This window comes from Schistocerca serialis, chromosome 3 (genome assembly GCF_023864345.2).
Source record: "Schistocerca serialis cubense isolate TAMUIC-IGC-003099 chromosome 3, iqSchSeri2.2, whole genome shotgun sequence".
Classification (NCBI taxonomy): domain Eukaryota; kingdom Metazoa; phylum Arthropoda; class Insecta; order Orthoptera; family Acrididae; genus Schistocerca; species Schistocerca serialis.
In genome coordinates, this window is record NC_064640.1 from 1,033,064,778 (window position 1) to 1,033,080,251 (window position 15,474).

Genomic DNA, 15,474 nt, shown 5'->3' on the forward strand with positions numbered 1-15,474 from the left:
GGAAGGACCCTTTCCACATCTGGAATGACTCCCCCCGGTATGCACACGGAGTGCACATTGGTTTTCTTCCCCTCTCTTGCTGCCATTTCCCTAAGGGGCCCCATTACGCGCCTGACGTTGGAGCTCCCAACTACCAGTAAGCCCACCCTCTGCGACCGCCCGGATCTTGCAGACTGAGGGGCAACCCCTGGAACGGGACAAGCAGCCATGTCAGGCCGAAGATCAGTATCAGCCTGAGACAGAGCCTGAAACTGGTTCGTCAGACAAACTGGAGAGGCCTTCCGTTCAGCCCTCTGGAATGTCTTTCGCCCTCTGCCACACCTTGAGACGACCTCCCACTCTACCACAGGCGAGGGATCAGCCTCAATGCGGGCAGTATCCCGGGCAACCACAGTCATAGTCCGATCGGGGGATGCGTGGGACGAGCTGGCCGTCCCCGACAAACCCCCATCCGGACCCCCACAGTGATGCCCATTGGCAACAGCCTCAAGCTGTGTGACCGAAGCCAACACTGCCTGAAGCTGGGAGCAAAGGGATGCCAACTCAGCCTGCATCCGAACACAGCAGTTGCAGTCCCTATCCATGCTAAAAACTGTTTTGCAAAGAACGTCTGAACTAATCTACAGAGAGCGCAAACAAATCGACAAAATTTAAACGGTTATTAAAATACAAGATTGCCTAGTAAATGCAGTAATGCTGCTACTTGCGCACTGCTGACACTGCTCGGCGGCAGAAGGAGACTACGCGAATTTACACTATTCAGGTACTAAAACGCGATGCTACAACTCTCAAATACTATAATACGCCCGAAATTTATGAATTAAACAATGCAAGTACCAAAAACACTATTCAGGTACTAAAACGCGATGCTACAACTCTCAAATACTATAATACGCCCGAAATTTATGAATTAAACAATGCAAGTACCAAAAACACGCAAAGAAATTAAGAATTAAACTATGTAACCAATGAGTGAGCTAGGAGTATACGACTTGCTGCTGCAGCTGCTTATCCAACGGCGGCAGGGAGCACACCTGGAGAACAGTTCAAAGCTGAGTATGTGCAGCAATGTGTGAAGCATCCAGCTTCCATTATGGTCTGGAGTGTGATGTCTGTGAAAGGTCCTGGCAAATTACACATTGTTGAAGGGTCAACGAGGCAAGAACAATCTAAAGAAATCCTTGGAAAGGAACTTTTCTCCCAAATAAATGAGTGGTTTCCTAATAAGATGCCATTTTTATGCATGATGGGACACCTTGCCACAAAGCCAAAAGTGTTTCTAAGTATTTGGAAGAAAAGCAACTGAAAGTGTTGCTATGGCAAGGGCATAGCCCTGGTATGAACCCAACTGAAAATTCATGGCCTATTGTAAAACATAGGGTAAAGAAATTTACAATAACCACCAAACAAGATCTCATGAAGGAACTGGAGGAAATCTGGTACCATGACAATGATATTAAAATGACTTGTAAAAAGATAATAAAAACTATGTCAAACAGGACAAAAATGTATATTAAGAAGAAAGGCATGCATACAAAGTGTTGAGTGGACAAATATATTCTGTTTGTGGATGTAAATGTGTAATAAATGTAAAGTTTTGTAAACAATGCCTTTAGTCTTTAATTTGAACACGTCTGTAGACCTAAAGTGACATAATTTGTTATAAACATATAGACACTGTCTATAACCTTTCTCTATGCTCCAGAGTGTCTTCAGACATAAAAAAGGAAAATTGTGGAAAATGGGTGCAAAATACGTGAAATTGAGGGAATCACGAAAAATATGGAAAAATGCGTAAAAGTGGGTGTACTTATATATCTGCTAGGGTGTGGTCTCTGCTGGTGTCACGTAATATTGTTATTAAACAAATAGACACATCCTTTCCCTTATGATGTCCAGCTCCCTTGAACATAAGCGTCCAAGTTAAAAAAAAAAGACGAAGGTGTGGAGGTGGTATATTCATTGGTCCATATAGGATTGAAGTTCTCAGGGAGGATGGGAGGGGCTGGTGATTCCACTTTGTGACCTTGATTAATTCCCGGTAGTTCCCCTGGGAGATGGAGTAGGGAGCACCAAGGAGCCCAACTAGGTAACCTGACTCCAGATGTGTAACATAACAGCAGATGTGACAAGATCGTTGTTTCGCCATTAACCGGAACTGTTGTCATACTACTACTACGCTAGCGTACTGAAAAGATTGCCTCAGAAAATTCTGAAGAAGAAATCAAAATTGTGGCAATGCACCGTCTCAACCATCTTTGATAATTCGCGACTTTTACGTAAAAAAAATCATGTGATTGTTATCTCACAGCCAATTTACTTCATAGACTATAATTTACGTGTGTTTTTCTTTTTGCCAAGGTTACGGTCACGTCTGAAAAGATGCCGTCTCCACATTATTGATGACGTTAAGAATAATTCGTCGTGAGCACTAAGGGACGGACATTCCAAAAGACGTTTTCAGCGCTGTGAAGCGACGTGGAAATACTGTGTGAATGAAGGAGGAAAGTACTTATGAAGGGAACAAGGACCAAATACCTGCAAGGTGAATAATCCTATTACCCAAAAAGTTCCGTTTTATTCTATACACATCTCACACAGTGAACAACATCTGCCCCCTACTGTCCATGACAAACCAAGCACAATGTGATATCACAGACCATCTTCTGCACAGATCTTCAATGAATTTATGCCTCACGCACACCACCTCAGTGTATTTATGGCACAATGTAACAATAACACTGCTGCATGATGTTAAGATGCTTGCAGGCTTTCTGTTTACACTGTATTTGGTATATTGTATAATGTCCAATGACTAATTAGTGCCCAACAGATTTTTGATTTTATTTAAGTCACATTCCTCAGTTTATTGACCTAGAAGTTTTCTTTATGTCTCATTACCATATCCTGCAAATCAGTTTTTTACTGTATTTGCTCTGCATTTTTATGAAAGTTTTTGCAAAAATCACCAAATCTTTTCTTTCACAATTATTTGCCCTTTTTTCTCTTCTCCTTTTTGACAATCTGGAGCTCCTTAACAACAAACTGGCGTTTTCTGACATTTATTTTCTAGAAATGTGCTGTAGGCAACTGATGGTCGCTTGGAATTCATGACTATATGCTTGGACGTCAATCAAGCCAAATCAAAAATCTTAAAATTTATATTCTTTTCTTAATATACACTCCTGGAAATGGAAAAAAGAACACATTGACACCGGTGTGTCAGACCCACCATACTTGCTCCAGACACTGCGAGAGGGCTGTACAAGCAATGATCACACGCACGGCACAGCGGACACACCAGGAACCGCGGTGTTGGCCGTCGTATGGCGCTAGCTGCGCAGCATTTGTGCACCGCCGCCGTCAGTGTCAGCCAGTTTGCTGTGGCATACGGAGCTCCATCGCAGTCTTTAACACTGGTAGCATGCCGCGACAGCGTGGACGTGAACCGTATGTGCAGTTGACGGACTTTGAGCGAGGGCGTATAGTGGGCATGCGGGAGGCCGGGTGGACGTACCGCCGAATTGCTCAACACGTGGGGCGTGAGGTCTCCACAGTACATCGATGTTGCCGCCAGTGGTAGGCGGAAGGTGCACGTGCCCGTCGACCTGGGACCGGACCACAGCGTCGCACGGATGCACGCCATGACCGTAGGATCCTACGCAGTGCCGTAGGGGACCGCACCGCCACTTCCCAGCAAATTAGGGACACTGTTGCTCCTGGGGTATCGGCGAGGACCATTCGCAACCGTCTCCATGAAGCTGGGCTACGGTCCCGCACACCGTTAGGCCGTCTTCCGCTCACGCCCCAACATCGTGCAGCCCGCCTCTAGTGGTGTCGCGACAGGCGTGAATGGAGGGACGAATGGAGACGTGTCGTCTTCAGCGATGAGAGTCGCTTGTGCCTTGGTGCCAATGATGGTCGTATGCGTGTTTGGCGCCGTGCAGGTGAGCGCCACAATCAGGACTGCATACGACCGAGGCACACAGGGCCAACACGAGGCATCATGGTGTGGGGAGCGGTCTCCTACACTGGCCGTACACCACTGGTGATCGTCGAGGGGACACTGAATAGTGCACAGTACATCCAAACCGTCATCGAACCCATCGTTCTACCATTCCTAGACCGGCAAGGGAACTTGCGGTTCCAACAGGACAATGCACGTCCGCATGTATCTCGTGCCACCCAACGTGCTATAGAAGGTGTAAGTCAACTACCCTGGCCAGCAAGATCTCCGGATCTGTCCCCCATTGAGCATGTTTGGGACTGGATGAAGCGTCGTCTCACGCGGTCTGCACGTCCAGCACGAACGCTGGTCCAACTGAGGCGCCAGGTGGAAATGGCATGGCAAGCCGTTCCACAGGACTACATCCAGCATCTCTACGATCGTCTCCATGGGAGAATAGCAGCCTGCATTGCTGCGAAAGGTGGATATACACTGTACTAGTGCCGACATTGTGCATGCTCTGTTGCCTGTGTCTATGTGCCTGTGGTTCTGTCAGTGTGATCATGTGATGTATCTGACCCCAGGAATGTGTCAATAAAGTTTCCCCTTCCTGGGACAATGAATTCACGGTGTTCTTATTTCAATTTCCAGGAGTGTAGTTCGTGCTGAAGTGTAAATTTAATGAGATTTTACAATAACTTCAGGTGCAGAGTTGCTTCAAGAGCATTGTATGTAAGTAAATTGTGCACTCACAAAATGTTCACAAATAATTATTTTGTACAGTTATTTCACTTTACTGGAGTTCTTGGCTATTTTCTAAAGCTGTCAAAATTGACTATTTTCAGCAGTCTATATGAATTTCAATATGGGGTAGTGTTATAGTAGTGGTCGTTAGGTTTCATCAAACACCTGTCAAAATTTACATTACAGTATTAGTCTAACAGATATAGTTATTAAACTTTTAGATTAGAGGCAAACAAAGGAAGGGAAAGGTGAAGGTCGAACACAACAAGAACGTCGCTCTAGGAAGCATCGGAGTAACAATTGTAAATTGCAGTAGCTGTGTTGGTAAAGTACCAGAGCTCCAAGCGCTAATAGAAAGCACAGACGCTCAAATCCTTATAAACACTGAAAGCTGCCTAAAGCTGGTGATAAGTTCAGCCCACATTTTTGCGAATGACCCAACGGCGTTCAGGAAGGATACATACTGTTGGCAGTGGCGTGTTTCTTGCTGTTAGAAGTAGTTTATCTTGTAGCGAAATTGAAGTAGACAGTTCCTGTGAGTTAGTATGGCTAGAGGTCATTCTTGAGAACCGAAATAAAATAATAACTGTACCCTTTTATCGACCTCCGAGCTCAGATGATAGAATTGCTGAAAGGTTCAAGGAAAACTTGAGTCTAATTTCGAACACATACCTGACTCATGCAATTACAGTTGGTGGTGACTTCAATTTGCCATCCATATGTTGGCAAAAATACATGTTTAAATGCGGAGGTCTGCATAAAACATCATCCTAAATTGTGCTAAACTCATTCTATGAAAATTATTTCGAGCAGTTAGTTCATGAGCCCACTCGAATAGTAAACGGATGTGAAAACCCATTTGACTTCTTAGCAACAAATAATCTTGAGATAATAACGAGCTTCAAAACGGATACAGAGATTAGTGAGCACAGGGTTGTCGTAGCGAGACTGAATACCGTAACTGACAAATCCACCAAACATAAATGAAAAATATATATGTTCAAAAATGCAGATAAAAATTCGCTTGATGCCTTTCTGAAAGACCATCTCCACTCTTTTAGAATTAACAATGTAAGTGTAGACCAGATGTGTCTTTAATTCAAAGAAATAGTGTCGACAGCAATTGAGAGATTAATACCAAATAAATTAACAAACAACGGAGTTGGTCCCCAATGGTACACAAAACAGGTCATAATACTGTTGCAGAAACAACGAAAAAAGAATGCCAAATTTAAACGAATGCAAAACCCCAAAGATCGGTGAACTTTAATTTAGTGTGGACTTCAATGTGACATGTGTATAATAGTTTCCACAACGAAACTTTGTCTCGAAATCTGGCAGAAAATCCAAAGAGACTCTGGTGTTATGCTGCTGATGCTGAACTCATCACAGAGTCATACGAGCAGTCAGTCATATTATTTGCTAAAGTAGAGAGCAGTGAAACGATTAAAGTAATTTTGTTATCGTTTACAAATGATGTGCTATTTCTTGTTAGTTAGATCAAATAGCCTATGGTTAGATATAAATATTATACGAAAGCCATTTCGGCACAGGATTATCAGTCTTATTATTTAACCCTTTTGCCAACACGATGAATAAATGAACGCAAGAGGCCAAAGAAGTGTGCAGTCTAATCATCAGAGCTTAAGCAAGTCCACTTCTTGCAGCATAGATTTACGAAAGGATTGAATTCAGTTAGCTCACGACCTTTCATTGCGCACATAGGTTCGCCAGTAATCATTGCACTGAGTAGACCAGCTGCCGAAGTATTTATTAAACACAAAAGTGTAAAGACTATCTTTGATGTTAATTTGTTTGATGTGACAATGGGTGTATGTGGCTAATAAGTTGACAGGGGTGATTTGTTGGGTTTTAGATTTGTTTACGTTCCGGAAAGACGTCAAAATTTGTGATTTGAAATGATTTGTAGGTAGCTACTGATTAATACAAAAGGTCAGCAATAGCAGCTAGCACATGCCATTCGTTCAATGGCGTGGTTTAAAGATTTAGCTGGAAAAGCTGAAGACCTATTGAATCAAATAGACCAAAATGCTGCGGTTGCTTTCCAAAATGAAAAGAAAGAGAAGATGAACTCGCCATCTCCAACGTGGGAGTCATTTCAGTCTGGGTACAAACAACTTCAATTAGTCCATGTCAACGTTACCATTGTGAAATATGTCAATTTGTAATTTAATTTTTTTCAGCAGTTTGAGTTGTGAACTGGCAGAAACAAAGGATTCATATCAGGAAACCGATGCACTTGCAATCGTTGTTGACTCCGGTTCCACGACTTCAGAACAGATTCTTACCACAGAACCATATGAAAATGGATTTGAGGTATATCAGTGTGTAATAAATCTCAGTAACCATTATCTCCATTCCAGTGTCCAAAGTAATCGATAAAAAAATGTAGCTACGCGATAAGTGGGACGTAAAAAGCACAATTTGAACAGTTTGAATGACCAGAGTACTCTTGTTTTTAAGAACTGTGAAATTGTGGCTCCAGTGATATTACCATACAGCAAATGAATCCCCCACCCATAGCCGAATCATATGCTGCGATGGCAAGATACCATACTTGTAATTATATTTTACAAGATTTTTCCGTAAACTGGTTAAGGTGAGTTCTGGGATGATTCCTTTGAAAGGGCAAGACTGGTTTCCTTCCGTATCCTTCCCCAATCTGATCTTTAGCTCTATCTCAAAAGACCTTTTTGTTGGTGGGAGTTTAAACACTGGCCTTCCACCCCCCCCCCCCACCCACCCCCCGTATGAAACTTTCATTTTCCCACAGCATAGCATGGAAACGATTTATTTGCCTGTAAACAATAAATTGGCTGTAGATTAATGGACAAGTCATTGCTATTGATTACTGCCTGGACCGTAATCACTGCAGCTGGGCAACAGTGATTGAAATATAGAAGTGTGTAGGATAGGTAACAGTTGATTCAGTAACCTTTTTTTATGTAGAATATCTCTTGCATTTATCAGTTTCTATTCATGGTGATTTTTATTATTGTACATTATTTCTATACAATCACCTATTGTGCACTGTGTATGCTATATTTTTCATAGGTTACTAGAAAAACATAAGTGAAAGGGGTCAATGTTATCCCATGACTTGGGGTTACATTGACCCTTCAATTTTTTTTTGTATATAAACACATGCACAGTGGTCCAAGGATAAATAGTAGTGCAGTGCAGTATGGGTATGGCCCTGCAAAGGGATCTCAATGATCTCCATTGAAAACTGAATGTTTTGTAAAATGTTAAGATAGATATTGGTGAGAAACACATTTCTATGAATATGATTATCAATCCTTTATTTGAAACACACTACAAAAACTTCTATTGACTAAATGCATTAAACTTATTAATTACTAAAATCCTCCCTGGAAATTTATACAGAATTCTGTGCTTATCAGCCTGTAGCTCCAGTGGAGGCAGCTTCCCAATTACATCACAGAATGGGACAGTGAATACACTGATGAGCCAAAACATTATGACCACTTGCTTAATAGCGTATTTGTCCGCGTTTGGAATGAAATACATATGTCTATGCACAGTGCGTGTAATTTGCATAATTAATGGGCCGCTAATTTGCATGCATGCTGATGGCCTTCGATAGTGATCCAGATGGGCTCCATAGGATTTACATCAGGTGAATTTGATTGCTGAGACGACGACTTGAGTTCATTATAATGCTCCTCAGGCCACTGTAGCATGGCTCTGGCTCCAAGAGACAGACAGTTATACTGCTGAAAGATGACATCGCCATTGGGGAAGACATCAAGCATGTAGGGATGTGGGTGGTTCACAGCTGTCAGTGTCTCTTCGATTACTATCACAGGTCCCATGCAAGTACAGGAAAATGTCTCCCATAGCATAATACTGCTCCCACCAGCCTGCATTCATGGCACACTGCACATTTTCAGCTGACGTCCACCTCAATGAGGGCATTTGTAGAGACAAGCAGTGACCTAGTATAGCAAAAATGTGATTCACCTGAAGAACCAACACATTTCCATTGATCGATGGTTGAATGACGATGGTCCTGTGGTCGCTGCATTCATAATTGACTACGTCGTTGAATCAGCATGCGAACACGTAGACGTAGTTTGCTGTGGAGCGAACAATGTATTTGTGCATACACCAGCACCGTGCTCTTTTGGCAGGTGTGCCATAGATCACCATCTGTCCTACTTTACAAGCCTTCAAACCCACATTCTGTGAAGAGGCGTGGACATCCAACCATTTAGAACCTAGTGGTAGTTTCACTGTCCTCCTAACTCTTTCTGTAGATGCTCATGAGAGCAGCACGTGAACATTCAACCAGCTTCACTGTTTTCGAGGTACTCGTTCAGTCTCTTCATACTAATAATCTGGTCTTTGTGAAAGTCGCTTATCTCAGTGAATTTCCCCCCATTTGCAGCCCGTATCTTCACTAGGGTGCTCCCCCATCTGTGTCTGCTCCACTTACATACTTTTGTTACTGCATCATGTGCCTGCAACACCATCAGGCAGTGTCCAATGTCACAGTGGCCAGTGGTCATAATGTCTTGGCGGGTCGACAGAAGCGTCCGATCCCACGCGTCGGCTTTGACCCGTGACGTAAGGGTGTTGTCGTGTGTGACGTCATGACGGCGCGGAGTTTGGTTTGAGTGTGGCTGTCTCCAGTTCTGTTTTATTTTATTTACTTTTCTGATCTGTTCGTCCTATATCGTGAGATTTTTTTTTAAATTTAAAAACACTTATTACTTATTTTAATTACCTGTTTCCTCCAATTTCGGTTTTAGTTTATTAAATTTATCTTTCTGATCTGTTCGTTCTATCCCGTGAGATTTTTTTTTTTAAAAAGACAAAAAACACTAATCAGCTACTGAAGCATCTTTATCTTCTATGGGTTGCAGGGGTTACGACACCTGGGGATGTGGGTGGGTATTCATGCACGGCTGTCTTCACTTACATGTTGTAGCTACACAAGGCGTCTAAATTTGTTGATATTTCGTTTGCCCCCCCACCCAAAACACCCCATTTCCCGCGCTTGTCCCGTTAGTGTCATCAGGCTTCTTGTGGAAAGTGTGTGTGTGTGTTTTTGTTTCCGCCATATTTGTGACGTCATGGGTCAAAGCAGACGGGCGGGATCGGACGCTTCCGTATTTCCGTCTTGGCTTATCAGTGTATTTCTTGTGGACTAACTGTAGTTTTCATTGAGGCAGTAGAGTTACGCCCCATAACTTCAAATAAGTTTTCCCTTGTTGTGACTTTTAGAATTACACAAATATAGTGAAAAGTTCGCTTCCTCCTTTTACCCCCAACTACTTTCACCATAGCAAAGTCAGTTGGAGAAAGATCTTGAAACTCACACTTAATGAGCAGAAAATCTTTGGCAGCAGGATTGTCTGAAGGATCAAAATCACTTTCATCAGTTCCCAGAGTCTCTGGCTATTTCATTACACCAAGGTCATCTTCTGATGAAGAATCGTCACACTTTTGGAAGAGAGATTTCGTGGCCACTGAGAGTCATTCACTTGCTGCGAATGACTTAGAACAACCAGGCTGAGGATCATTTGTACTTGCAGACAATTTGAATCTTTTATGCAATGCAGACACATTTTCATTTGATGATCCGTTGAAAAATTTTGGACCAATGTTCAATGCATGGTCAGCTAAAACAGCTTTACCAGGGCTTGTATTAATTTTCTTTCTTTTTGTATTTGAAAGCGCTATTGGTTTTTTTCTTTTCACGTAGAGACTGTAAATAAGAAATCAGAGGTTCAGCTAGAGCTTCATTTTTCTCTTCTGTATCCTATTCATGTTGGAGTTTAGAGGGTACAGTTTCTTTTTTGAGTGGAAATATGCCATGTGCCTTGAGCACATTTTGGAGATTCGTCTTAATCATACCTTCTAGGGTATTTATGAGGTCATTAAGAAGGGTTGCATTGCATTTGTTACAGCTGAGAATTGTGGATTGCTATTTTTTAAAATTGGTTAGTGTTTTCCTCCAGTGAATATTCAAAGAATGAAACAACCTGTAAGCAAAGGTTGTGTTAAATGAGTTGTGTTGGCTGGGATACACAGAAATTTTGTCATGTCATTTCCTTCACATAGCTGGAGAACTTCACTTGTGAAATGTGAACTTAGGTTGTCTCCTATCATTATCTTTGTTCAAGGCAGCCTCGTAGCATGAGGAAGCAGCTCTTTTTCAAACCAATCTGTAAATATTACATTGTCAAAGCAACCATGTTGAGTTCTGTTATAGTGTGTTCTGTCTCTGCAGCACCATTCGTTGCAACAGGGTGCACCCTTTGGTCCTCCCAGAGTCCAAGTATCATATAAATTTTCACTTTTATAAACAACGTAAACTGGAAACAAAACACCAGAAGCAGACCCTCACATCATAATAGTTATGGATTTATTTATTTATCCATCCATAGACGACGCAAATTGTATAGGTGTTGTCAGCATATTAATGCATAAAATACAGACACGGAGATACCTAAATGTACACAATTACAAATATAAGCAATTACATACATTTTTTGCCTTACTGAGTTACCCATTTGGACACTGTATTTAACTATTCTATTGAACATATTGTAAGATGCCTCTTAATTTCAGTAATTAATCATTAACATAATTGTCAACAAAACTTACTCATCATTTTAGGTAATCCTTTATGGTATAAAAACACTTTTCTGACAAATAGTGCTTTTAGGGTATTCCTGAAAGCATGTATTTCACTATAGTCTTTGTTCCCTTGTGATAGTTTATTGTATAGTTTAATTCCATTGTATAGCACACTGTTTTGGGTTTTTGTTATGTTTTTTTCTATTTAGATGTAAGTGGCTGTTGGATATGTGGTTCCATGTTTGTGTAGAGATCTTCTCATTGGGTACTGATCAATGTTTCTTTTAATGTGGAACACTGTTTGCAAAATGTACTCACATAGAACAATAAAGATTCCCATAGATTTAAAGAACTCAGTGCAGTGATTTCTCTTGCTACTTTTTGTAATTCACACAGCCCTTTTTTGTAGCTTAAAGACTGTTTGTCTGTTCTGCTCATTTGTTCCCCAGAACATTATCCCATTACTCATCACAGAATGAACATATGCAAAATACGTTGTTCTGGTACATGAACTACTACACACAGAATTTATTATTTTAAATGCAAAGCATGTTGAAGCTATTTGTTTCCCTAGGACAGTAACATGTTCAGTCCATTTTAGTTATGTGTCAACAAGCACCCCTAGAAATCTTGTTTGTGATACACGTTCTGTGAGCTCATCTTCCACTTTTTAAAAGTTGAGTTTAGGTTTTCTGCTTATGTGGAAACTAACACTGTGTTTTACATTTAAAATTCATTTATCTACCCATCTGCATAAATATATGAGTGTCTTCAGCTTTGTCCTTTTGTATAATTGGTGATGTTTCACTGATTGGAATGTTACTGTCATCAGCAAACAATACTGCTACACCATGTTTGACACTTGGGGGGAAATAGGGTCAACGGAAGCATCCGATTCCACCCGTCGTGTTTGACCCATGACATAAGGCTGTTGTGGTGTGTGATGTCACTGTGGCACGACATTTAGTTTGTGCGTTTCGCGTGTTTGTAGGTATCGTGTTGATGCGGTCGGTGGTGCTCTCTGGTGGTGTGTTTGGGGGTTTCGTGTTAGGTGATGTGGGTTTAGTTTGCACTTGCGGTGTGTTTGTAGGTGGCGTTTTGCTGGGGTCTGTGGTGCTCTCTGTTGGTGTTTGTGGGTTGCGTGTTGTGTGTAGTATTGGGTTCATTTGACTGGTAGACGTTGACTGTTTTTGTCATGGTGCTGATTGTGTGTGTGGAATATTTTGCAGTGAGTTGATGGTGTAGTTTTTTTTTATGCGTAAGTTACTGTAGTGTCATTTTCGGTTAGCCGTGTGTGAATTTTTTATATTAATGTTGTTATGTCTCTGTTAGGTATGGATATGACCCAGAAGATTAATAGTTTTCAGTTATGGAGGCTTATGGGTGACACTCCCTTGCTGCTTATAAATTTCCTGCAACTTTTCGGTCTTTTGGCTGAATTCATGTGGTGTTCGTTGTGTGGAGAACCTATGAGGCTTACCAAAGTTGCGGCATCTTGGACCAGGGACTGCTATATGCGGAGATGTCAGAGGGATAACGTATAGTGCTCTATACGTCAAGGTTCCTGGTTCGAGAAATCTAGGTTGGGCATGCTTGAGATTGTGTTAATGAGTTATCATCTGTGCACATGAGGTGGGTGTGAGTGAGCGAACAGTGCTTGACTGGTATTCTTTTTGTCGTGAAGTTTGTTCTGAATATATTAATTACAGGGGTAAGTTGGGTGGGCCTGGGATAGTTGTAGAGGTAGCTGATTGTGTGCTTTTACCAGGCCTGAATCCAAACTGTTATTTACACAAAAGACTGTACTTTGTTAGATACCCCATGAGTCTAATTTTCATTATGGTCTCCATTGCTTTTGAAAGTGATGACAGTAAAGAGATGGGCCTATAATTTTCTATATATTTGGGGTCGTCATTCTTATATAGGGGCAGAACCTTTGCATGCTTTAGTGCCTCTGGGAAGCAACCTGTGGTGAATCATTCATTTATGGTGTGCACTAAAGGGTCTTTGCACTGTCTATACAGCATTTCAGCAAGCACACAGGCACTTGATTTGTACCTGCTGAGATTTTATCTCGTTAAGTTCTGAACAACATTGCTTATTTCCTATGAAGTGGTGAGTCGCAACATCATTGTGTAGAACATGTTCAGTGTTTGTACATTTATTGTGGTACCATTGTGCTGTAATTGTATGTTCACCTGTTTTGTCTTTTTTATTATTTCTTTGTGTTTGGTGACATTCCAGGCTGCTTTTATTTTGTTTCCTGCCTTTTCTGAAATTTTATCATTTTGAGACCTTTTTGCTGTTACTAAAATTTTTCTGCATATATTTTTGAAATTCGGGGTCATTTTGTTTTTTTTTTATGCTGCTGAGATATTTGAATGCTACAGAGAATTTTTTTTATCCTGCTGGTCACCCATTTACTTTTGTTTTGTGCTTTGGTGACTTGTAGTACTTTTGGAAATACATTTTCGAAACTGAATTTAAATTATGATAGAAACTTTGAAAACTTCCTATCTGTACTAGTCTCCGTGTACATTTTTTCCCATGTTCCATTGTTCACTTGCTTGATAAATTCAACCCTTTTTTGCTTAGAGAAGACCCTTCTATACATGAATATTTTAGTTTTGTATTTAACAGCTATGTTTAATTTTGAGAGCTGACTGGAATGGTGTGAAAGGCACAGGTTACTTATAACAACATCACAATTTTCTTTCTCCAAGTCAGTCAGTATTAGGTCAGTGATTTATGCTGAATGCTTAGTTAACCTTGTGGCTGTGTTAATCAATGGAGATATTCTATAGCTGTACATAATGTTCAGAAATGTGTTGCAGAATCCATCTGGGTTTAATGTGTCGATGTTGAAGTCCCCCACAAATGATAATTTTACCCCAAGGCTTAGTAACTCGGATTAACTTTGTTATGAATGTATCTATGTCACCACTGAGAGAATACATATTATTGTTATTCTTTGGCCGTAAATCACTAAATTGCAGGATGTCCTTCCATCTGAACTGGCAGAAACTGGAAGACTTCAAGGTGCCAATGTTTCCGGGCACTGCCACTAAAATTAATAATAATAATAATAATAATAATAATAATAATAAATCCCGTGGAGGCCCGGGAAAAGAATAGGCCTCTGGTATGTTCTGCCAGTCGTAAAAGGCGACGAAAAGAACAAACCACTAATAGGGCTAACCCCCCTTTTAGTGTGATTAGTTGGTTCAGGACAGAACTAATGAAGCCTCGGACAAGCGCCGTCATGGTCGGGGACGACGCTTGAACCCTATGCCCGCCCACAATGGTAACGACACTGCTAGCCAACTGGAAAATGATTTAAATCCAAATAGAGGTGTTTTGCAGAATATGCTTCCTGCAACCACCCTAGAAGGAAAACAAAGACAGAGGATGAGATGGTCAGATGAAGTTAATCGACACCTCATGTTCTGTTATTACCAAGCAACAAACCTAGGAACCAACACAACTGGATACAGATCACAAGTATACACAACATTTATTACCAGATACCCAGAATTAAAATTTTTAACAGAACAACGACTAGCTGATCAGATCCGTGTAATAATAAAAAATAACAGGATACCCCAGTCAGAATTAGATAACATCAAACAACAAGTACAACAAATACTGGAACAAAATAATGTGCAATCAGAAGAAGAAGAAAATACAGTAATGGACTCAAACATCCCAGAGCAAACAAACAAAGAACAACACGCACCAATTAAACAATCAGAGGAAAACGAAATCTTAAGGCAGCCACCAGAACAAGCACAAATAGAACACAAAGTCACACAGATATTAGATATAGAAGAAAAATTTCAGCTAACATATATAGAATACAAAGACACAAATACAGACATTAGACCATTCTTGCATAGACCACCAAATAACCCACAAGTCGAAACAACAATAAAAACTATCAACACAATCATACACAACAAAATAAATGAAAACACAACTATGGAAGAGTTACAACTACTGGTATATATAGGAGCACTCACTACACTAAATATACACACTAGGCAGAGATCAGAACCAACCAACACACAGAAGAAACCCACAAAACCAGCATGGCAACACAGGCTACAGATCAAAATAGAAAAACTGAGAAAAGGCATCGGACAGCTAACACAATT

The 15,474-nt window shown here is 40.9% G+C and overlaps 1 protein-coding gene across 3 annotated transcripts in view; it reads left to right on the plus strand.

Annotated features, from left to right (window-relative positions):
* The first annotated feature begins 6,489 nt into the window (after positions 1 to 6,489).
* The window catches only part of LOC126471499 (golgin-84-like), a 108,654-nt gene continuing 99,669 nt past the window's right edge, over positions 6,490 to 15,474 (plus strand). Inside the window, exons 1-2 of one of the 3 annotated variants that reach the window (XM_050099715.1) lie at positions 6,490 to 6,818; positions 6,895 to 7,027. In XM_050099715.1, the coding sequence (XP_049955672.1) occupies positions 6,679 to 6,818; positions 6,895 to 7,027 (273 nt within the window). In that variant the 5' untranslated portion in view covers positions 6,490 to 6,678. The remainder of the gene's footprint in view (positions 6,819 to 6,894; positions 7,028 to 15,474) is intronic. The other 2 variants (XM_050099713.1, XM_050099714.1) reach the window with 2 other exon arrangements.